The sequence below is a fragment of the Dipteris shenzhenensis genome, chromosome 5 (genome assembly GCF_047967505.1).
Source record: "Dipteris shenzhenensis isolate YYH24624 ecotype China chromosome 5, Dip_SZ_1.0, whole genome shotgun sequence".
Classification (NCBI taxonomy): domain Eukaryota; kingdom Viridiplantae; phylum Streptophyta; class Polypodiopsida; order Gleicheniales; family Dipteridaceae; genus Dipteris; species Dipteris shenzhenensis.
Window position 1 is genome coordinate 13,968,769 of NC_141600.1, and position 24,937 is coordinate 13,993,705.

At 45.2% G+C, this 24,937-nt stretch overlaps 1 protein-coding gene across 2 annotated transcripts in view; it reads left to right on the forward strand.

The window, feature by feature from the left end:
* The window catches only part of SPL2 (E3 Ubiquitin ligase family protein), a 46,103-nt gene that overhangs the window by 10,936 nt on the left and 10,230 nt on the right, over positions 1–24,937 (forward strand). For both annotated transcript variants that reach the window (XM_087374892.1, XM_087374894.1), the window contains exon 2: positions 1,960–2,064. In XM_087374892.1, the coding sequence (XP_087231018.1) occupies positions 1,960–2,064 (105 nt within the window). The remainder of the gene's footprint in view (positions 1–1,959; positions 2,065–24,937) is intronic.

Sequence of the window (24,937 nt, forward strand, 5' to 3'; positions counted from 1 at the left end):
CCTAGAACCAATTCCCACTGTTTGTGGCAGAGGGGTGAGTTCCTTTCTCTCACCTATCCTTTGTCTAGGCTCCCCGCAGGGTGCAGGTGGCTTCCAACAATCAGGATAAGAGAGAAAATGAAGGTAGAGAGCGGAGGGTGAGCAAGAAAGAGCTGTAGAGGTCAACAGGTAATTAGATATGCCCAAAGCCTCGACCTTGGGATCTGATGCCCCCACAGGCCATACAGCAGCAAAGAGCCTCGAATCCCGTGCCAAATATTCCGTACAGCAAGAAAAATGCCTCGAAATTCTTGCCATAGGTTGTACAGTCTTTAGGGAAGCGTGCTTGCAGCCAAGCTGTCTCAAAAAACGTGCCAAAGGGGGGGGGTAGCCAGATCAGCAGCACACGAGCAGGAGCAGTAAAAAGCAACGAAAAACACACAGGGAGCTTTTGCTTGACGTCCAGTCCCTCTAGGAGAGTGAGGGGAGAGAGATGGAAGGTGGGGGAAGGGCATGCATACACATGCATGACAAATGGCACCTCCTTCTTGCCATTTTCATTAAAGTCCTAATCCTCACATCAAGGACAACGTTGGTTGTCCTTGGGCCCAATCTTTAGACCCCTCTTTTAAAGTCTTTTCCTTTGCCTTGCCCCTAGGACCTAGTGGTGCACCTAGACTTTGCCCTTAGGAACTTCTAGAAAGCATGCAAATCCTCTAGCCAATCCCTCATAGCCAAACCATTACTACACTTAACCATGGTTAACCCTGGGTTGAGTTACAAAGATACCTTACATCACTTTTCACGTCCTCGTGACAGTATCCTACTTGTAGCCTCACAAGGACATGCCATCTCACGGTGTGACACGTCTGAGAGTCGGACCTATAGAGTAGGCCAGAAGGTGGCAAACATGGATCTCTGACATGCTCCCGAGGCACTGGGATTCCATTTGGGACCCTTGCCAAACTCATTCACATCTTCAGTCGCTCAAGATAGAGTCAATACAAAGTGTTTTTGCTCCTTGTCGTCAGCCCACTCGTTGGCAGACCGCAACACACTTCCTCCATACATGAGACATAGGGTAGATAGGGGGCGATAGTTGCAGACTTTAGACATCTTTCAGAGATATTAGAGCCCATTAGATCCTAGACATTGAGCAAGGTAGAGTGCTAGTACATTCTCAATATCTTCTGTGTTTTAAACATTTTAGAGTTATACCTTAGATGCTTTCGTTGTTTCATTTATGTGATATGCACTTTAGGAGGGCACCTTTAGTTGCCTATACGGGGTGTATTTCATGATGTATTCAGATTTTAGTCTCATAGGCCTTTTGGGTCTTTCACAGACGTTAATAAATATGTCTTTCCTTTCTTTCTCCCTCCCCTCTCTTTTATGGTGAGGTTATGTTGTGAAGATCCATATGTAGTCTCTCATAAATCAAGATTGCACCTATTTTAAATATGCTAGCGATGCTCCATCATTGCATCACGTGTATTTGTTTTGCTTGAATGTTCTTGTTTTGCCTTTTTTGAATTGTCGATTTTTGTCTTTCTGAAATCTTTTAGTTAATATTCTTTTATAAAGGATTTTTAAATTTTAGTCATGCTCTTTTTATTTTAGTCATGTTCTTTGAAAATAAAAGTATGTGGTTCTTACTAAGAGACTCCGCGGGTCTTTAGAAACCCAGTATAGCTGCTTATGCTCGGGCACTGATGACGACATAAGTGTTGCTTTGCTTGCTAAGTATGTCTTCCTTTTGCTTTTCATAAAAGTTTTTGTTTACCGCTTTTTTCTTCTCTTTCATTTTCTCTTTTATTTTCTTTGTAGATTTTTGATCTTTAGAACAACAAAAAATTCTAAATTTGTATGATTGGACTTATTCTAGTCTTACAAAGGTATATAAAGGTTCTTACTAAGATTTATGTACATTGGAAGGCTTTTTGAAATTGAAACTTGTGTTTTGTGTTATGATGTTGCTAGTGTCTATATAACGAATGGAGGGGGCTATTTGGATGGAGTTCTGATTGGAGAGGTCTTCTCGGTTGGGGTTCATTGAAGGAGCGTGTTACAGTGTCAATGAGAAAGGTATGTGAATATAATTATTGGAAGCACTATGGCTTCAAGATTTGGTTTTGTTTCGTTTTAGATTGTTTTCGGATGGATACATTTGGTTACCCCCCCCCCCCCCCCCCTCGCCCAATCCTGTGTAGAGAGATCCCTGTAGATATAGATCTACTCCACCAGGAATGCATCCAAAAACTCTGAAACTGTATCTAGAAGCCTCCGGGCCATAGCTCTTCTCAAGAATAAACCCCAGTCGTCCAGAGTCACCATTGAATCCTCCAATGGCCACCCATTCTCCAACATAAAGTTCTTGACTGGATCTATCACATACGACCCAGCCCGTGTGCTGGTCGCCTATATTCTCCCTCCAATGCCGGCCTGAGTCTCTCTCCCCAGCCCTCCTACCTCTCATTGCCCCTTGTCCCCTCAAATCGGGGGCTCACAGGTGGGCACAGGGAGATTCTAACACCCCCCCTCAATGTCACAACTGTGGGCCAATCCCCATACGTCTGATGAGGTGCTCCATCTGTTCTCGAGGGAGTGCCTTCGTGAAGGGGTCGGTCAAGTTGTCGGCGGTCAAGCAGTACATGAGCTCGATCACATCGTCAATGATGAGCTCTCGAACAAAGTGGTAATGAACTTCGATGTGCTTGGTCCGCGCATGGTACACTGGATTCTTGGCAATGGCTATGCAACTCTGCTTGTCGCACATCAGCACTGTTGCGTCCTTCTGACACACGTCCATGTCCTCCAGAATCCACCTCAACCACAGTGTCTCACAAGTTGTTGTACATGCGGCTCTATACTCTGCCTCTGTAGATGAAAGGGCCACTGTGGGTTCCTTCTTACTCAGCGAAGAGATGGCACCACCTAAGAAGCAATACCCTGTTGTTGATCTTTTGGTGTCAGCATCACCCGCCCAACCACTGTCACAGAACCCGCCTAGTTCGATGCCTTTGGTGTAGGTAATCCCGTAGGTGCAAGTACCCTTTAGATACCTCAGCACCCGTAAACCTGCATCCCAATGACTCTTTTTGGGAGAAGCAGAGAATTGGCATAATAGTCCAACTGCATAACAAATATCAGGTCGAGTATTGGTAAGGTAAAGCAAGCTTCCTACCAATCGTCGGTACAAAGGAGTATCGACCCGCTGAGATGTGTCGTGAACACTTACCGACCTCCATGGGAATTACTGTTGTCTTGCAATCCTTCATTTGGAATCTTTTCAGAAGTTCTCTGCAATATTTCTCCTGTGAAATGAAGATCCTATCTTTGGCCTGCTTTACTTCTATCCCAAGGAAGTAGTGTAATAACCCAAGGTCAGTCATCTCAAACTCAGACATGAGTAGCTCCCTGACCTGGGAAATCTTCTTGACATGGTCACCTATCAAGATAAGATCATCAACATAGAGAATGAGTACCAATCGCAACCCTTTCTCAATGAACTGTGAGTGGGAGAGTGAGAGAGTAGGAGAGTAAGAGCTGAAGCAATAGTTGCAATAGAAGAGTGTGTTACAACTGAAGAGTGAGATAGGTTTTGTCTAAGTGACAAAACCTTATCCTTCACTAACCATAGTTAGTGAACTAACTGTGGTTAGGGGGGAAAACCTTTAAAATGAGGGAAAAGTGCCCCTAACCTACTTATTACATTACATTGGTCACTGCTAAATTATAAGAATAATTCTAACACCCCCCTGCAATGCCAATGTCATGTACAAGGAAATGATCAATCACCAAAAGGAGATAAGTTATGGCACTGCGAAATGCCTCAAACTTTTCACGTGGAAGTGCTTTGGTGAAAATGTCTACAACATTGTCATGTGTTGACAAATAGATCATACTGATCTCTCCTGCATGCAACTTCTCTCTGACGTAGTGATAGTGAACCTCAATGTGCTTTGTGCGAGCATGAAACACAGGATTCTTTGCCACTGCAATAGCACTCTGACTATTAGTGAGACTTGGAGAAGGACCCTCCAATGAAAGATGAAGATCAGCAAATAAACGACGCAGCCAAACACATTCAACTGTTGCTGTGAAAGCTGCCCTGTACTCAGCTTCACATGAGGAGGTAGCCACTGTAGACTGTTTCTTGCTCAACCAAGAAATACAAGCTTTGCCCAAAAAGAAACAATGGCCACTTGTGGACTGCCTAGTGTCATAGTCTCCAGCCCAATCTGAGTCACTGTAGGCATGCATCTGCAAGTCACCCCCCCGGGAAACATCAAGCCAAAAGACTTTGTACCTTGCAAGTAACGGAAGATGCGTTTTACAGCCTGCCAATGCATAGTCTTTGGGCTGTGCATATATCTGCTCACCTGAGAAACTGCAAACTGAATATCAGGTCGTGTATTGCAGAGATAAATGAGGCATCCAACAGCCTGACTGTAGAGTGTGACATCAATTGATTCACCTGCATCATGCATTGTAAGCTTCAGCCCCGGCTCCATGGGAGTAGCTATGGGCTTACAATCCTGCATGTTGAATCTATCCAAGGGTTTCTGCACATACTTGGATTGAGACATAACGATGCCACTTTCTCTTGAGTGAATTGGATCCCCAAATAAAAGTGTAGCAGCCCCAAATCTGACATGTCAAAAGTGGTCTGCAATTCAGCTTTAAAATCTGCAATATTATCCTCATTTGACCCTGTGAGCAGTAAGTCATTTACATAAAGAATGATGACTAAAATATCCCCCCCATCCTTCTTGATGTAGAGGGTGCTTTCAGTTGAACTATTGTGCAGCCCCTTGCTGGTCAGAAAGGCATGAATTTTGGCATACCATGCACGCGGGGCTTGTTTCAGCCCATACAAAGCTTTATTCAGCTTGCATACTTGATGTGCATTTCCTGAAATTTCAAAGCCCGGAGGTTGTTTGACATAAACCTCTTCCAACAAGTCTCCATTAAGGAAAGCTGTTTTAATGTCCAACTGATGAACATTCCATTCAAAATTTGCAGCCATGGCTATAACTGACCGGATGGTTGTTATTCTGGATGTAGGAGCAAAAGTCTCCTCATAGTCTATGCCCTTTTTTTGAGCATATCCTTTTGCAACCAGCCTTGCCTTGTACCGATTAACGGACCCATCTGGCTTTCTTTTGACTTTGAAAACCCACCGTGTACCTATGGCATGTTTACCTGGTGGCAAATCGACAACTTCCCATGTCTGATTTTTCTGAATGGACTGCAATTCATCGTGCATGGCATTCATCCAATGCACATTATCCTGTGCTTTTTCAAATGTCTCAGGCTCCTCCTCATCAAGAAGAGTACCTGCATAAGCTGATTCAACTAAAAGAGCTCCCCCCCATGCCTTACTGCACTCCCGAGTTTTGCCAGGTAATGGAGCATCAATTTTACTCTCCGTGAGAGTTTGTAACAGCCAATTTGGAACTGTTTTTACTGCATGTATATCTGCAATTTCTTGCTGAACAACCTCTTCCACTACTGTGGAGGTGGTAAGATGTCCTGTGGCTGAATCGGAGCATGTGGAGGTATCTGAAAATTTTGATTTGCATCAGATATATCAGCAGGGGAACCCAAGGCAATGGGTAGTAATCCCTCAAAGACATCATCGGAAGAAGTAGGCAAATCAAATTCAGCTTGAGTGTGAGCTGAATTTTCTGAAAATATAACATCTCTACTGAGAATAATCTTGCGTGTGACAGGATTGTAGAGACGGTAGCCCTTGCTTTCTGCACTGTACCCAACAAAAATGCATTTGATTGCCTTATCAAACAACTTATGCCGAAACTCAACGGGCACATGAGCATATGCAAGGCATCCAAAAACACGAAAATGGTCTACAGAAGGCTTTCTCCCTTGCCAAACTTCATAGGGAGTCTTGGTCTTTAAAACTTTTGTGGGAGCCCGATTCAAAACATAATTGGCACACATGAGACCTTTAAGCCAAAATTTATGAGGCAATTTTTTGCTTTTTAGCATGCATCTATCCATCTCCATAAGAGTACGATTTTTCCTCTCAACTTTGCCATTTTGTTGAGGTGTTAGCCTCACTGTAAGCTGATGTGCAATGCCCTTGTCTTTCAAAAATGCATCAAAATCTGCAGACAAATACTCCCCTCCTCTATCTGTGCGTAATGTGTGTATCTTGAGTCGTGATTCATTCTCAACCATGGCTGCAAAGTGTTTGAAAACCATAAACACTTCTGATTTGCGTTTCAGCCCATAAACCCAAGTGTAGTTGGAGTAGTCATCTATAAAAGTGACAAAGTAAAGATGACCACCCAATGATGGAGTCCTCATGGGACCACATACATCACTATGAATAAGCTGTAATTTCCGAAAAGGCAATATGTGCATTTTACCAAGAATGCACCCTTCACAGGCATGTGGAGGAGGTGTTTCACGAGGAGGCAATGCATTAACCATAGCATGTTTTTGAAGTGTCATCAAGCTGCCATAATGCATGTGTCCATATCTGGCATGGCATAACTCCGCATTCTGCATAGCAGCAGTAGGAGTGGAAACTGCAAGAGCATGTGCTTGTCAAGCTGAAAAAGACCACGTAACAAAGTGCCAGACAATCTCAAGGCATAATCATTCTCTCCGTCATGGACTGCACACTTGTCATCTTAAAAAATGACCTGAAATCCAGCTCTATTAAGAGTGGACACTGAAAGTAGATTTTTTGTGATACGAGGCACATACAAGATATCAGAAATTTTGAATGTTGAGCCATCAATGGCTGTAAGTCCAACTTCTCCTATACCACGAACTGAATAGGAGGAGTTGTTGGCAGATGTGACTTTTTTACCAACAGGAGGTGGATGCAGAGATGTGAAAAGACACTTCCTGGAAGTGATATGCTTTGCGGCACCGCTATCAAAATACCATGTATTTTGCGTCTCCCTTTAGCGACCAAACGGGGCTTCTCTCAAGGTAAAGCTGTCTTGACATCCATCTGCATAAGCTCCATATCCTCTACTGCCACTAGTCCAAGCATGCATCTAAGTGTGGTCATCTTCACAACCGGAGAGAATATCTCATCAAAGTCCACACCCTTCTCTTGCTTGAACCCTTTAGCGACCAAACGGGCCTTGTACCTAGGCACATCATCACCTGTGACCTTCATCTTGTAGACCCATTTACATGGCAATGCTTTCTTTCCATGTGGCAAAGAAACCAAGTCCCAAGTCTTATTCTTCATAAGTGAACTCATCTCTGATTGCATAGCAGATAAGCGAAAGATAGCCATGGACCGTCGTCATCGTGCGCTACAATTCAAAGAAGACAATTGGGTTCTCTTATGCTTTCAAAAAGCACAGCTGAAAAAGAAGGGTAAGGCATGTAAAGCTTGGTATGTGGTACTACATTCCCTTTCAGATTCTGCAAAAGATCAATGACATAGCTTACAAGATGCATCCTTGGAAGAATCATAACTGCATGTCAAAAAAGCATAAGAGTCATCATCACAAGTGGCTGTAATATCCGGAGCAGCCAACTGAGAGTCTGAAATGCAAGGCAAGAAGGCATAGTCGTGCTCCACAAAGTTGGCTGTAGCTTGCTCATTGTCAGATGCATGAGGAGCTGAATCTGAAACAGCCATACCGGAGCTGTTTTTCTTTTCTTTTGCAAGTCTTTTCTTGCATTCTCCGATGTAGTGACCTGGCTTTTTGCAGTAATGACATATTCCCTTCTTCTTGGGCTTACCTGCATCACCCTTAGCTTTTTGAGAAGGCTGTCCTGAACCACTGGAAGGCTGATTTGCTGAACTCTTTGTTTGTCCCTTTGTTTTAGGCTTGAATTTTGAAAGCATGGCATGTTCACCTGCTCGTGAAGCCATGTTTTTCCTGGTCTGCGCTTCCTGTAACAGAAGTCCTATCAACTCGTGAAAATTGAGAGGATTTGCACCCCCCCTCAATGACAAATTCAGCGAGGTATGAAAGCTGAGATAAGACTCAGGAAGAGAATTCAGAGTAGTGGTAATCATCTCTGAATCAAGAATGATCTCATCAATATTCAGCAATTGCTCTCGTAAATCCTGTAGCTTTGTGAGGTGCACTGTCATGGAGTCACCCTCTTCCATATGTGTATGAGGCAATTCTCTTTTCAAAAAAGACACCCTGGCATCATTCCGAGCTGCATACATGCTCTCCAAAATATCCCATGCTGCCTTTGAGGTCTTACACGACCGGATATGCGGAATGATGAATCTTTTCACTGAAAGAGAAATACACGACAAAGCTAAAGCATCACGTGAATCCCATCTCTTTTGCTCTGGAGTGGTAGGTATAACTGCACCAATAACTTGTCCTACAGCTGTACCCTGTGCACGACCTCTGCCTCCTCCTTGCTGGGGAGGGGTATTAGGTGCCACATTTGCTGGACGGATCTCATCCCCAATTACATGGTCCCACAAATTACGGGAAATCAGAATGTTGCGTACCATAAAACTCCAGAGTGAATAGTTGGTACCATCCAGCTTATCCTCTTGTGAGAGACCATTGAACTGGAAATCATTCTGATTTTGTTGGGCCATGTTTGAGAAAGAAAATACAGCGAATGCAAATCTGAATTCCCTTGCTGGGAATGTAGTGCACAATTCCCAAAAAATACAGCCAAACACTGGCTGAAAATGCAACTCAAAACTTTGTAATGTCTCTGTCAGAAATCTGCCAGAGCATCCAATCTCTCCCAAAACGTGCCAAAAGTGCTTCAAAACACTCACAGAAAGGCAGTGTGAAGTGAAACCTGCAAAATTGCTCTCCCAACACAAAAGCCCCAATTTGTGGCTTGAAATTGCAACCAGAAAGGGGCAAATGGTCTAAAAGCCCCAAATGTTGCACAAATTGCACTCTGTCTGCAAAAGCCCCAAATTTCAATGCAAAATTGCAGTGTGATTGCAAAAGCCCCAAATTTTTGCAATTCTCTGTAACAAATGCAAAAGCCCCAAATTTGACAAAATTCCCAATACACAAAATGTGTCCAAATCTGCCCACAAAATGGCCTGCAAAGCAAAAATCATTACATTACATTGGTCACTGCTAAATCATAACAATAATTCTAACATGAACAAGTAGAGGTTTGCCTCATAACGACTCCGACTTAGCTCCATCTTTTGAAAGAATACATCTATCTTTGGTACCAAGCCCTGGGGGCCTGTTTTAGCCCATATAACGCCGCCTTCAACGTGCAGACCTTTAATGGGGACCCTCGATCTTGAAAGCCCTGTGGCTGCTCGACGTATACCTCCTCCTCCAGGGTTCCATTAAGGAAGCCAGACTTCATGTCCATTTGAAAAATAGGCCAATGGAATTGGGCAGCAAGGGCAATCACTGTCCAGATAGTAACCATGCGAGCTGTGGGAGCAAAAGCTTCATCAAAATCCATGCCTTCGGTCTGAGCAAAACCTTTGACCACTAACCTTGTTTGTACTTATCCAAGCTGCCGTCTGATTTGTATTTAAGTTTGTATACCCACTTAGTGCCGATGACTTTCCGTCGCGGGGGCTTGGCCACTAAGTCCCAGGCATTGTTCTTCTGGATAGCATCCATCTCTGCCTGCATGGCAACCTGCCATTTTGGATTGTCCTTTGCCTCCTCGAAGGTCCTTGGCTCTTCAAGCTGAGCCACCAATGCAAAATTCACGGATGGGGTCTTCTTAAGACGTTGGGACCGACGCAATCCGGAACTGCTACTCTCTGGTATATCAGTGACCCGAGAGTCTTCCAATGTTCTTAGGTACCATTGGGGCAACCTCTTCTGCTTCTCAGTGGGAGGAGGAACTGGAAGTGCTTTTGGAACATCCTGCTCTTTCTCAGTATCTTGTGAAACATCAGTTTTCGATTTCTTCACGTCTTGGATGGTCAACCTGGGGCGGGTGGGTTCGGGGATTGAACAATCTCCTCCTCCTCAATCTGAGGCTCCTCCTGGGGTTCAGATTCCTTTTTCTCAAAGATGACATCCCGATTGATAAGGATTTGCTTCTTTATTGGGTCGAAGAGTTGATAGGCCTTGGATTCTTCGCTATACCCAACAAAGATACATTTTCTGCTTCGGGAATCAAGCTTGGTTTTTTCTTCCTTGTGCACATGCACCCATGCGTTAGAACCAAAAATGCGAAGATGAGTGATAGTGGGCTTCTTACCATATAATGCCTCATATGGAGTCTTGTCCTTGACGGCTTTCGTCTTGGTCCTGTTGAGAATGTGTACTGCTGTATTGACAGCTCACTCCAATAGGCTTTAGAAAGGTTCTTCCCTCGGAGCATAGCGAGCCCTATCTCCGTGGTGGTTCTGTGCTTCCTCTCGGCTACCCCGTTCTGTTGAGATGTATGTGCTGTGGTGAGTTGTCGCTTAATCCCATGCTTGCGACAAAATGTGTTGAACTCATTGGAGGTGAATTCTCATCCCCTGTCTGTTCGGAACATCTTGACATTCTGCCTTGTCTCCTTTTCAACTCTAGCCTTCCAGTCCTCGAATTTCTCGAAAGCTTGTGACTTTTAAACCAAGCAATACACCCAGGTCATTCTACTGAAATCATCCACAAAGGGAAGTGAGTACCTGGATCTTGCCCATGATGCTGTAGACATTGGGCCACAAATGTCGGCATGAACCAACTCAAGTGGTTTGCTGGCCCGAAACGAGGCCTCTTGTGGGAACTTGTCCTTGTGTTGCTTGCCTTCGAGACAAGCCCTACAGACACCATCATTGCCTGTAATGGGTGGAAGTCCATCCACCATCTTTGACTCTGACATTTCAGCCAAGGTTCCATAGCTGACGTGACCGAAGCGCTCATGCAAAAGTTTGGACTTTCCGTTGTCTTCATGAACCAACATTGCACTGAGGCGGTACAGTCCGTTTTCTTCAACTCCTTGGGCCACCATCTGTCCATGTGCTTTGGATGTCACGGTGACCTTGCCATCCTCAAAGAGAACTGACATGTTGTTCTTGTCCATCTGACTTACAGACAGTAAGTTCTTGCAAAGGTTGGGTACATAAAGTACTCCAGAGATTTCCTTCTTCTCACCCGCGGTTGTAATGAAAGGAATGCTACCAATGCCCTTCACAGGACATGTCCGGCTATCCCCGACATAAACTTTGGAATCATGGTTTTGAACCAAGTCTTTCTGTTAGACATGTGCTTTGAAGCTCCGTTGTCAACATACCAACCCTCTTTTCCTTCACTAACTGCATATGCTGAACAATGTTCACTGATTAAAAACAACTATCTTGTCGTCACATTGGCATAATCATTCTTAGGCTTTTCTTTGATCCTGGCTTCTCTCTTCCGCTTCTGATCCACCTTTCGGCATTCTTTGACGGAGTGGCCAAGCTTTTCACAATAAAAGCACTTCATTTGCTTCTTTCGGTCAGCGTCCTCTGACTTCTTGAACTTCTTTGACTTGCCTTTTCTAGGCTTGTCTTTGGCCACTAATGCCTTCTCGTCGGTTTGTGTAAAGAGTTTCTCTCGAGCCTCCTTCTGAAGCAGGAGTGGGCCAAGCTTCTCAAATGTGATTGGTTTAGTCCGTTGACCCGTAGTGACCGTAGTCAGAAAACTTTTGAAACTCCGTGGCAACTTGTGGAGTGTGAGCAACGCCAATTGACTCGAGTCCACCTTCTGACCAACTGCTGCGAGCTGGTCCCGCACAACTTTCACCTTTGTCAGATGGTCATGCACACTATCACCCTCATTCATATCAAGATTATAAAGTTGATGCTGAAGAGTAATGATATGGGATGTATTGTCGGTTTCATACAGCTCCTTCAGTATGGCCCACGCCTCTGAAGACGTCTCTGCCAACTGGATATGAGGGATCACAGCATCTGCTGTCGTGCCGATTAGCATTGCTAAGGCTTGAGCATCCCTTTCCTCCCATGCACTGAGTTCATCCGCATCTGCTTCAAATAGAACATCACCTCTTTTGTCCACAATGTCCTCTGGCTTTACCTCGGTCCCAATCACTATCTTCCACAACTTCCGTGCCACCAGATGGCTTCGGATCTTGACTTTCTAGACAGCTTCACCAAAATTGGGAATGAATGAAGAAGGAAGATGACTAGAGGAGGAAGGACGAGCAGTGGGTGTAGAGGCTTTTGAACGCTGATCCATCTCGGTGAATAGCAAACTGAAAAACTGAAGCAAAAAAGATATACTGACCTCCCGTGCTAGCCTGAGCTGAAAACAGAATCGCCTTTTTGCCAAGGGACTCCTTCCTTCAGAGAGTGCTTTGATGAAGAAGAGTTGAGAGCCTATGGCTCTGATACCATGTTAGAAATGAAGAGGGAATGAATCACTCAATCCTTCACCCAAGATCTCTCTAACTTTTACACACTCAGCTTAGATAGATGACCACAGATGCAACAGAAACACACTCAGAAATAACAGCAAGAATAGATGGAGAGAGAGAGAGTATATTCATCCACCGGATGGTGGGCAGAAAATGGCTCCAAGGGAGCAGTACAAATCACAGCAGGATGTTGGAGAAAACTGATGAACTCTCTCTCACAAACTCCCCCAGATCTGGGTGCTGAACACTGCCTTGGAGAAGGCTTTCTGTCATGCACTGGATGCTGGGCTCAATGGAGAAGTGGGCCTTTTATAGGCTCTGCGCAGGCCCCTTCAGATGACCGACCAGCAGGGTCGGTACCCTGTCTGGTGGCCGACTTCATGGGCCCCATAAACAGACCAGGGTTGGCCCTGGTTGGGCCGACTTGGCCAGCCACAGGCCCCTATATAAGAGCACCCTGGGCGGCCAGTCGGTGCTGCTGCTGGAGCTTCCATGTGAGGCCTAAAGCCCCCCTCATACCTGCTGTTGCAAGCTGCGACCCAGCCCGTGTGCTGGTCGCCTATTTTCTCCCTCCGATGCCGGCTTGAGTCTCTCTCCCCAGCCCTCCTACCTCTCACTACCCCTTGTCCCCTCAAATCGGGGGCTTCAGGTGGGCACAGTGAGATTCTAACAAGAAGAACCTTTTTACATCTCTGCATCCTCCACCTACTAAAAAGAAGGTGACATGTGCAAATAATTCTTCTTATTCAGTGTGTGGAGTGGGGGACATCATCATCACATCCACTGATGGCACAAATTTCAGAATTTCAGATGTTCTTTATGTGCCAGGTATAAAGAAGAATTTGCTTTCGGTGTCCTCTCTCAATAGAGGAGGATTTTAGGTTATATTCGATGATGCTAAGTGTGCAGTCAGAGACAAAGAGAATGACAATGCTTTGATTTTGTCTGGCACTTTGTATCGGGGTCTTTTTCAACTTGACATATATGAGAAAAGATCCGATTTTGCGCTTTGAGTGAGCACTCCCACTGCTGCGATGCAAAATGCGGAGTTATGGCATGCTAGGTATGGGCACATGAGCTATGGCAGCTTAATGACATTTCAGAAGCATGCTATGGTTGATGCATTGCCTCCTTTGGAGTCACCTCCTCCTCATGCATGTGAGGGTTGCATCCTTGGCAAGATGCATAGATTTCCTTTTAAGAAGAATGGTGCAGTTTGAGATACTCGAAAATTACAGCTCATACACAGTGATGTATGCGGTCCCATGAGGACACTTGCTTGTAGTGGTTATCTCTATTATGTTACATTCATAGATGACTTCACCAATTATACTTGGGTCTATGGTCTTAAGGCAAAATGTCATCCTGCTTCAACATGTATCCACTTGCTTGGTACTATTTCTTTTTGTTTTTCAATAGTATGCTTATTAAGAAATGAAATGTTTTCCTACTGTTTAGTTACGGACAATGGGGACTAGGTCTAGCATTTGAGGGTGGACCCCCTTGCTTGGGGTTATGGGCATTAGTGACCCACAAGAGTGATGGCCTCTCTTTGAGAGGAACATCTGGAAACCACACCCCACCTGAGTACCCAAACATGGGACCAATCAAATGCACAGATTGCATACCGACCTAGGAACCATTCAAGAGAATGTTCCCTGAGCTTTGGGTGTGGGCCTGGCAGCATGCCAAGAGTAATGGAGATACAAGATAAGACGACAAACAAATGAGCTCAGTATGGCTCAATTATGACCTTAGAATACGTCAATAGATAGTCTAAGCTGTTAGGAACCCGCGGGTGCGATCAGAATTAAATTCTGACAACTTTGAAATTTTAGGGTTTTTTGGAGACACGTGGCAGTTGACACGTGGCAGACTGCCACATGGAATCTGAGCTGGCAGGTCAGTCCACCTGTCCCACACATGTGGCAGCATGCATGGCAAGTGGCAGGGCATGCAGGCCAAGTGTTTGGCCCCAAGTCTGATAGATTTGGGGCAGGTTGTACCAAAAATCTGGGACAAGTGTCCACCTTCCACTCTAGGCCTAGGGAGGGGGGCTGAGCCTATAAAAGAAGGCCTCTCCCCTTCATTCCACACATGAAAATTTCGTCACTTTTCTTCTCCTTCCTTTTGGATGATGCAGCAGAACCTCTCCAGCTCCTTGGGTGCAGCCAGCTTCTCCCCAGGCCATTCTCTCACCTCAGCAGCACTTTCTCTCTCTACAACAGCACATTCTCTCTCTACAGTTCCAGCCCCTCCTATCCAGAAATCTGCCCCCTCTCAGCTCTTCTGGAACAGCAGCAGCATCCTCTCTCCTTCACCTAGCCTGGAGCAGCCACAGCCCCTTTCTCTCTCCTGCTGCAGTCTTTCTCTCTCTACTGCAGAATTTCTCTCTCTACTGTTCCAGCCCATTTCCCTTGCAGAAATCTGCCTTTCTGTGCACCTCTGGAACAGCAGCAGCTCCTCTCTTACATCTCCTCCCTTGGGATCAGCATTGGCACTCTCTCTCTACAGCTATCACTCCATAAAAGCTTTCTCTCTCTAGCCTATAGGCTGTTTTTCTAAGCTGTTCTCATTCCAGCCCCATTTCCACACTCTCCTCACCCAAGGTAGCTTCAGAGGCATCAAGGACTTCATCTACAAAAGGGTCAAGTCACGAAGGGAGCCTGTTTTGTCAAGTTTATCTCATTTACAGCACTATTTCATGTTGTTTCTACTATCTTTCTAGAAACTAGTGCTTGTCTCTAATGTTGGATGTAAGTGGTGATTGTTGCAGGCTTCTTCCTTGTGGATTGGGCAAGCCAGGAGTTGAAACCTGAGCTTGGAGTCCTCTTTTTTGTTGTCTACCTTGTACATATGCTCTTGAGTCTTGTATCTAGGTCCTAGGTTTTCACTGAGTTCATCAGTTTGGAAGGTGCATTGCACCTTGGTCTTGTATCTCCATTTTCAAGAATAAAGTGAGCCTGGATAAGGGGGGGGCCCGTCTTGGCCCCTCAATCATATTGCATTTTCCAATGATGTCACTTTGTGTTTAAGCTGTATAAGTCTTAATTCCAGCTTAATTGCAAACTCTTAAGTTCAAGTATATGTGTTTGGCAACTCGCAATCATCTCATTCAAATGCCTCTGCAAAATCCGTTGTCTGAATTGATAGAAAGCACCAAGTAGTTTACACAAAATCAGAAGTGTTTATGCATTTCAAACACTTTGTGGCTATATGAGAATAGGACAGGACTCAAGGTGCAAACACTTCGCACAGATAGAGGGGGGGAGTATATGTCTCATGAGTTTGAGGCATTCTAAGAGAAAGGCATCATGCATCAGCTCAGAGTGAGGCTTACACCTCAGCAAAACGGCAAAGTTGAGCACAAGAATCGCACTCTTATGGAGATGGATAGATGCATGCTTACCAATAAAAAGTTGTCTCACAGGTTTTAGCTCGAAGGCGTCATATGTGCAAATTATGTTTTGAATCGGGCTCCCACAAAGGCTTTGAAGACAATCACTCCCTATGAGGCATGGCATGGGAGAAAGCCTTCAGTCGATCATTTCAGAGTTTTTGGTTGTGTTGCATATGCTCACGTGCCTGTGGAATTTCGACATAAGTTGTCAGATAAGGCACTTTGCATTTTTGTTGGGTATAGTGCACAAAGCAAAGGCTATCATCTCTACAATCCTGCTTCACGCAAGATTTTTGTGAGTAGAGATGTTATATTTTCTGAGAATTGAGCACATACACATGCTAAATTTACTATTCCAGGTTCTTCAGATGATGTTTTTGAGGGGATGCTTCCTATAGCATTTGGTTCCCGAGGCTCATGCTAAAAATCAGAATTTACAGCAACTTCCTCCAGATCCAGATTCAGCCATAGGCTGATTTTGTACCTCCACAGCACAGCCAAAACAGTCCCCAAATTGGTTACTACAGACTCTCAGAGAGAGTAGGCTTGAGGCACCTTTGCCTGGTAGGACTCGTAGGTGCAGTAAGGCACGCAGGGGGGGCTCTTTCAGTTGAGACAGCTTATGCAGGTACTCTTCTTGATGAAGAAGAACATGACTCTTTTGAAGAAGCAAAGGATAATGTGCATTGGATGCATGCCATGCACAATGAATTGTAGTCCATTGAGAAAAATCAGACTTAGGATGTTGTGGATTTGCCACCAGGGAAGCATGCCATTGGTACCAAATGGGTTTTCAAAGTGAAAAGGAAGCCGGATGGGTCCATTGATAGGTACAAGGCAAGGCTGGTTGCTAAAGGCTATGTAAAGAAGAAGGGCATAGATTATGAGGAGACTTTTGCTCCTACATCCCGGATGACCACCATACGGTCAGTTATTGCCATGGCTGCAAATTTTGTTTTGAATGTCCATCAGTCAGACATAAAAATAGCTTTCCTTAATGGGGACTTGCTGGAAGAGATTTATGTCAAACAACCTCCTAGATTTGAAGTTTCTAGCAATGCATTTCAGGTTTGCAAGCTGAATAAAGCTTTATATATGGGCTCAAACAAGCCCCACGTGCATGGTATGCCAAGATTGATGCATTTTAGTATCAATTGTCGGAACCTCCAATTGGGAGGCCTATCTCGTCCCGTATTCCATTATTATCCTAGGTTACATAATAGTGCCACAGAAAGCACTCTCTACATCAAGAAGGATGGGGGAGATATTTTGGTCATCATTCTTTATGTAGATGACTTGCTGCTCATAGGGTCAAATGAGGAAATAATTGCAGATTTCAAAGCTGAGTTGAAAGCTGAATTTGACATGACAGATTTGGGCATGTTAAATTTTTATTTAGGGTCCAATGTTGCATTGTTATGTCTCAATCCAAATATGTGCAGAAGCTCTTGGATAGGTTCAACATGCATGATTGTAAGCCTATAGCCACTACCATGGAGCTGGGGTTGAGCTTACTATGTATGATGCATGTGAATCAGTGGATGTCACACTTTAAGCCAGGCTGTTGGATGCCTCATCTATTTGTGCAATACTAGGCCCAATATTTAGTATGCAGTATCTTAGGTGAGCAGGTATATGCACAGCCCAAAGACAACACATTGGCAGGCTATAAAACGCATCTTCCGTTATTTGCAAGGCACAAAGTCTTATGGCTTGATATTTCCCAGGGGGCGTGACTTGCAAATGCATGCTTATAGTGATTCATATTACTAGGCAGTCCACTAGTGGTAATTGTTTCTTTTTGGGCAAAGCTTGCATTTCTTCGCTGAGCAAGAAGCAATCTATAGTGGCTTCTTCTCATGTGAAGCTGAGTACAGGGCAGCTTTCACAGCGACAGTTGAATGTATTTGGCTGCGTCGTTTGTTCGCTGATCTTCGTCTCTTATTGGAGGGTCCTTCTCCAATTCTCACTGATAGTCAGAGTGCTATAGCGGTGGCAAAGAATCCTGTGTTTCATGCTCGCACGAAGCACATTGAGGTTCATTATCATTATGTCAGAGAGAAGCTGCATGCAAGGGAGATCAGTATGATATATGTGTCGACACATGATAATGTTGCAGACTTCTTCACCAAAGCACTTCCATGAGGCATTTCACAGTGCCCTAAACTTATCTCCTTTTGTTGATTGATCACCACCTTGTACACCACATTGGCACTACAGGGGGGTGTTAGAATTATTATCATATTCTAGGTAGTGGCCAATGTATTGTAATAAGTAGGTTAGGGGCACTTTTCCCTCATTGAGGTTTTTTCCCCTAACCACAGTCTAATCCCTAGCTACGGTTAGTGGATAGGATAGGGTTTTGTCACTTAGACAAAACCCCTCACTCTTTCTTTGTACTCACTTCATTTCACTATTCTATTCAGTACACTTACGTTTGCTCACTCTCATTCTTACTCCATTTTGTTCACAATATCTAGATGAGTCTAGTAATATGCCCAAACTCATCCTCTACAAACACAACACACAGTTTAGTTTCAATCTCATGACAGTCACTCACAAGGTTCAAAACCATAAAATCCATCATGCATAGCAAGGACTAGCTACTATGGCATCACCATTGGCATCATCAGCGCCCAACAGTGGGTGTAGGCCTTAGTATAAACATATGTCCTAATACATATAAATCCACACACCCACACATACTTGAGTATCCAAAGGTCTTCGTGTTGAGTTTCCGTCGGTAACTCCAAAGGTGAAAGTAGACTCAGTGATGACAAAGGCTAGCACTAAAGCAGAAGGCTAATCGAAAAGTAGTCCACACCTTCATTCAAGCTACAACTGCTTGTGAAGATTGCACAATTTCATTCATTACCACTTCTGCTCTAGTCAGGGTTTCCAGAACCATCATATTGTCCTATCCCGTCCTCATCTCCACCGATGATGATAGTTATGTACTTAGCTGCCTTAATGAAGAAACTGCAATAGTTGTCAATCGCCTCTAAAGCATCTCGATCTATAGACTCCACACACCACTGCTCCATGTCAGACATAAACATGGCCACACTCTGAATACCTTATCTTAGTACCCTCATGGACTACACAATGAGCATACAATAGGAATGCCTTTTCAGTCCCATAGCTAATGAAGTCCTCATCAGAGGCACGCAACAGGAGGAGGGAGAAGCATATTATGGCAACTCTTGTGGCCTCAGTGGGGCAGCTCCACATAGTATGGTTTGTGAGTGTAATATTTTGTAATACATTTTGAGTCCTCTCTTGGACGTTCTTATTCATTTATTGGTTGCCATATCTTGCTGTCTATTCCCAGTCTGCCCGTGGTTTAGATTTACATGTATGTGTGCACAGCCCAAGTGGTCTCAGCATGGGTTACAAATGCATGTAGGTGTGCACATCCCGAGTAGGATCTAGAGTTCTGAGGAGGGGGAAGGGGGAGCACGGGAGGAGGGGGAGGGCCTGGAGAGGGAGAGGGGTCCGGAGGGGAAGGGGGGCAGAAATAGGGGCAGTCACAGGCTGATCATGCACATCTGGGCTCTGAATCCCCTTTTTCTCAACTGTTGCCGGGCTGCCCTCTGCAGCTTTTGCCATCGCAACGTCAGGAGCTCCTAAGGCACACTACTGACGCAAGGGTGACTGTGGTCGCTGTTAGAGACTCACTGTTCCCACCTGTGAGCCCCCGTTTTGTGGGGACAAGGGGCAGTGAGGGTAAGATGGGATGGAAAAAGAGAGACTCAGCAAACAGCAGCATTCTGGGGGGGCTCCATGCCTACCTAGAGGCAAAGGACTGGCTGCACAGGGCGCCCTTTTATAGGGCCCTGTTGCAGGACCAGTCGGTCCAAATGAGTGAGTATTGTATCTGTGATCAGTTATCTGAGTTGAGTGTTGCTAGAGTGGGAGAGGTCTTGGCTGGAGGTTAGAGTGATTCTTTCCTTCTGTTTTCTAACATGGTATCAGAGCCATAGGCTCCCGACTCTTCCTCATCAATATCACTCTCTGAAGGAAGGAGTTCCTTGGCTGTAAGGAAACTCTGTTTTCAGCTCAGTTCAGTACAGAAGGTCAGTTCATTTATTTCTGTTTCAGTTTTTCAAGTTCTGTAGCTATTCACCGAGATGGATCAGCGATCAGAAGCCTTTACATCCATTGCTCGTCCTTCCTCCTTCTCCAGTCATCTTCCTTCTTCGTTTATCCCTAATTTTGGTGAAGCTGGAAAGCTTGATGGTACAAACTTTCCAATATGGAAAGTCAAGATCCGAAGCCATCTGTTGGCACGGAAGTTGTGGAAGATTGTCAATGGTACTGAAGAAAAGCCGGAGGATATTGTGGACAAGAGAGGTGAAGTTCTAGCTGAAGCAGATGCAGATGAACTCTGTGCATGGGAGGAGAGGGATGCTCAGGCCTTAGCAATGCTTATAGGCACGACAGCAGATTCTGTTATTCCTCATATCCAGTTGGCAGAAACGTCTTCAGAGGCGTGGACCATACTGAAGGAGTTGTATGAAACCGATAATACAGCTCGTATCATCACATTGCAGCATCAGCTTTATAACCTTGATATGAATGAGGGTGACAGTGTTCATGATCATCTGACAAAGGTGAAAGTTGTGCGGGACCAGCTCGCAGCGGTTGGTCAGAAAGTGGACTCGAGTCAATTAGCATTACTCACACTCCACAAATTGCCACGGAGTTTCAAAAGTTTTGTGACTACGGTCACTGCGGGTCAACGGACAAAGCCAATCAACTTTGAGGAGCTTTGTCCACTCCTACTTCAGGAGGAGGCCCGAGAGAAACTCTTTACGCAAAACGACGAAAAGGCATTGGTTGCCAAAGACAAGCCTGGCAAAGGCAAGTCAAAGGATTCCAAGAAATCAGAGGACGCTGAACGTAAGAAGAAAATGAAGTGCTTTTACTGTGAAAAGCTTGGCCACTCTGCCAAAGAATGCCGGAAGAAGAAGGCAGATCAAAAGCGGAAAAGAGAAGCCAAAAACAAAGAAGAGCCTAAGAGTGATTCTGCCAATGTGACAACTGGTCAGTTATTCTTACTCAGTGAACATTGTTCAGCTTATGCAGTTAGTGAAGGAAAAGAAGGTTGGTATGTTGACAGTGGTGCTTCTAAGCACATGTCCAACAGAAGGACGTGGTTCAAAACCATGGACAGTACACACCCGGATTCCAAAGTTTCTGTTGGGGATAGCCGGACATGTCCTGTGAAGGGCATAGGTAGCATTCCTTTCATTACCACGGCAGGTGAGGAGAAGGATATCTCTGGAGTACTTTATGTACCCGACCTTTGCAAGAATTTACTATCTGTAAGTCAGATGGACAAAAACAACATGGCAGTTCTTTTCCAAGATGGCAAGGTCACCGTGACATCCAAAGGGAGTGGGCAAGTGGTAGCACAGGGTGTTGAAGAGAATGGACTTTACCGTCTCAGTGCAATGTTGGTTCATGATGATCACGGAAAGTCCAAACTTTGGCATGAGCGCTTCGGTCATGTCAGCTATGGAATCTTGGCTAAAATGTCAAAGTCAAAGATGGTGGATGGACTTCCACCAATTACAAGCAAGGATGATGTCTGTAGGGCTTGTCTTGAAGGCAAGCAACACAGGGATAAGTTCCCACAAGAAGCTTCGTTTCGGGCCAGCAAACCACTTGAGTTGGTTCACGCCGACATTTGTGGTCCAATGTCTACTGCATCATGGGCAGGATCCAGGTATTCCCTTCTCTTTGTGGATGATTTCAGTAGAATGACTTGGGTATATTGTTTGGCTAAAAAGTCTCAGGCTTTTGAGAAATTCAAAGACTGGAAAGCTAGAGTTGAAAAGGAGACAGGGGAAGATGTCAAGACATTTCGCACAGACAGGGGGGGAGAATTCACCTCAAGTGAGTTTAATACATTTTGTCGCAAGCATGGGATCAAGCGACAACTCACCACGGCACATACTTCTCAACAAAACGGGGTAGCCGAGAGAAAGCATAGAACCACCACTGAGACAGGGCTTGCTATGCTCCGAGGGAGAAATCTTTCTAAAGCCTATTGGAGTGAAGCTATCAATACAGCGGTACACATTCTCAACCGGACCAAGACAAAGGCCGTCAAGGACAAGACTCCATATGAGGCATTTTATGGTAAGAAGCCCTCTATTTCTCATCTCCGCATTTTTGGTTCTAACGCGTGGGTGCATGTGCCCAAGGAAGATAGGACCAAGCTTGATTCCCGAAGCAGACCATGTATCTTTGTTGGGTATAGTGAAGAATCCAAGGCCTACCGCCTCTTCGATCCAGTAAAGAAGCAAATACTCATCAGTCGTGATGTTGTCTTCGCGGAAAAAGAACCTGAACCCTAGGAGGAGCCTCAGATTGAGAAGGAGGAGATTGTTCAACCCCCGATCCCACCCCGTCCCAGATTGACCATTCAAGAGGTTACCCAATCAAAAGCTGATATTCCACCCGATACACAGGAAGAGCAGGATGATCCCGCAGAGGCTCCCGTTCCTCCTCCCACAGAGAAGCAGAAAAAGTTGCCCCAATGGTACCTCCGGACATTGGAAGAGTCTCGTGTCACCTCTTTACCTGAGAGTAGCAGTTCCGGATTGCGTCGGTCTCAACGTCTTCAAAAGACCCCATCCGTGAATGTTGCTTTGGTGGCTCAGATTGTTGAGCCAAGAACCTTCGTGGAGGCGAAAGACAATCCCGAATGGCAGGCTGCCATGCAGGCAGAGAGATGCTATTCTAAAGAATCATACATGGGACTTAGTGGCCAGGGCCCTTCGACGGAAAGTCATTGGCACTAAGTGGGTATACAAACTCAAATACAAATCTGACGGCAGCTTGGATAAGTATAAAGCCAGGTTGGTTGTGAAAGGTTTTGCTCAGACTGAAGGCATGGATTTTGATGAAACTTTTGCTCCCACAGCCCGCATGGTTACTATCCGGACAGTGATTGCCCTTGCTGCCCATTTCCAGTGGCCTATTTTTCAAATGGATGTGAAGTCCGCATTCCTTAATGGAACCCTGGAGGAGGAGGTATATGTGGAGCAGCCACCAGGCTTTCAGGATCCAGTGTCCCCATTAAAGGTCTGCAGGTTGAAGAAGGCGTTATACGGGCTGAAACAGGCCCCCAGAGCTTGGTACCAAAGGATTGATATATTCTTTCAGAAGATTGGGCTCAGTCGGAGTCCTTCTGAGGCAAACCTTTACTTGTTCATTGAGAAGGGATTGCGATTGGTACTCATTCTCTATGTTGATGATCTTATCTTGACAGGTGATCATGTCAAGAAGATTTCACAGGTCAAGGAGCTACTCATGTCTGAGTTTGAGATGACTGACCTTGGATTATTACATTACTTCCTTGGGATTGAAGTAAAGCAGGCTAAAGACAGGATTTTCATTTCTCAGGAGAAATACTGCAGAGAGATTCTGAAGAGATTTCAGATGGAGGATTGCAGAACAGCTTTAACTCCCATGGAGGTCGGGCTGAAGCTAAGTGTTCACGACACATCTCAGCTGGTTGATACTCTTTTGTATCGACGATTGGTAGGAAGTTTGCTTTATCTTACCAATACGCGCCCGGATATTTGCTATGCAGTTGGATTATTATGTCAGTTTTCTGCTTCTCCCAGGAAGAATCATTGGAATGCAGGTTTACGTGTGCTGAGGTATTTGAAGGGTACTTGCACCTTTGGGATCAGCTACACCAAAGGCATTGAACTAGGCGGGTTCTGTGACAGTGATTGGGCAGGTGACGTGGACACCAGAAGGTCGACGACATGATATTGTTTCTTACTTGCATCTGGAGCCATCTCTTGGCTAAGTAAGAAGCAACCCACAGTATCCCTTTCATCTACAGAGGCAGAGTACAGATCCGCGTGTACAGCCGCTTGTGAGACATTGTGGTTGCGGTGGATTCTGGAGGACATGGATGTGTGTCAGGAGGATGCGACAGTGCTGATGTGCGACAATCAGAGTTGCATAGCTATTGCAAAGAATCCAGTGTACCATGCGCGGACCAAACACATTGAAGTTCATTATCATTTTGTTCGAGAGCTCATCATCGACGACGTGATCGAGCTTATCTACTGCCCGACCGCCGACAATTTGTCCGACCTTTTCACGAAGGCACTCCCTCGAGAACAGATGGAGCACCTCATCAAACGCATGGGGATTGGCCCACAGTTGTGACATTGAGGGGGGGTGTTAGAGACTCACTGTTCCCACCTGTGAGCCCCCGTTTTGTGGGTACAAGGGGCAGTGAGGGTAAGATGGGATGGAAAAAGAGAGACTCAGCAAACAGCAGCATTTTGGGGGGGCTCCATGCCTACCTAGAGGCAAAGGACTGGCTGCACAGGGCGCCCTTTTATAGGGCCCTGTTGCAGGACCAGTCGGTCCAACCAGGGCCACCGACCAGGGCCGACCCTGGTTGGTTTTACTGACAGACCTGGTCGGTCCCCAGTCAGGGAACCGACCCTGCTGGTCGGTCAGACCAACAGGCCTGGGCAGTGCCTATAAAAGGCCCTCACTTCCCTTCATTTCAGCCATCCAGTGCAGGACAGAAAGCCTCTGATTTGGGCTGTGCTGTGCACTCAGACTTGGCGTTTTCTGACAGAGAGAATTTCTGCAGTTTGTCTCAGCACTTGGCTGAGTTTTGTATTGCTCTCCTGGAGCCAGTTTTCTGCCCACCATCCGGTGGATGAATATATTCTCTCTCTGTCTAAGTTTTCTCTGAGTGAGTATTGTATCTGTGATCAGTTATCTGAGTTGAGTGTTGCTAGAGTGGGAGAGGTCTTGGCTGGAGGTTAGAGTGATTCTTTCCTTCTGTTTTCTAACAGTCGCTGTACCTCCACTAATGGAGGATCACCTGGCTGAATTGTGGCCCCTGCTATTGAGAGGAAGGTACTCGTTTGGATGTGGCAAGATTCAATGTCTTTCAAGTGACAATATTTATGAACACAATGCTGAAAGTAAAGCTTGATATAGAATATTTGACAAGTCTTTTTAACCAAGATTCATGGAAACTTGAAGCTGCAGCTAACCTTGTTAGCAGAACATAATAATACATGTATTTTCATTGCGAATAAAACATCAAGCATATGAATACAATGGAATACATGTACGCGTGGAGGAACTCCCGTTTCAAAAGTTTCATGTCCAGGTGGCATAGGAGGCGGTCTGCCACTCTGCTCAGGCTAGTAACTCTTAGTGCATCCTGCACCTCTGGCTCCT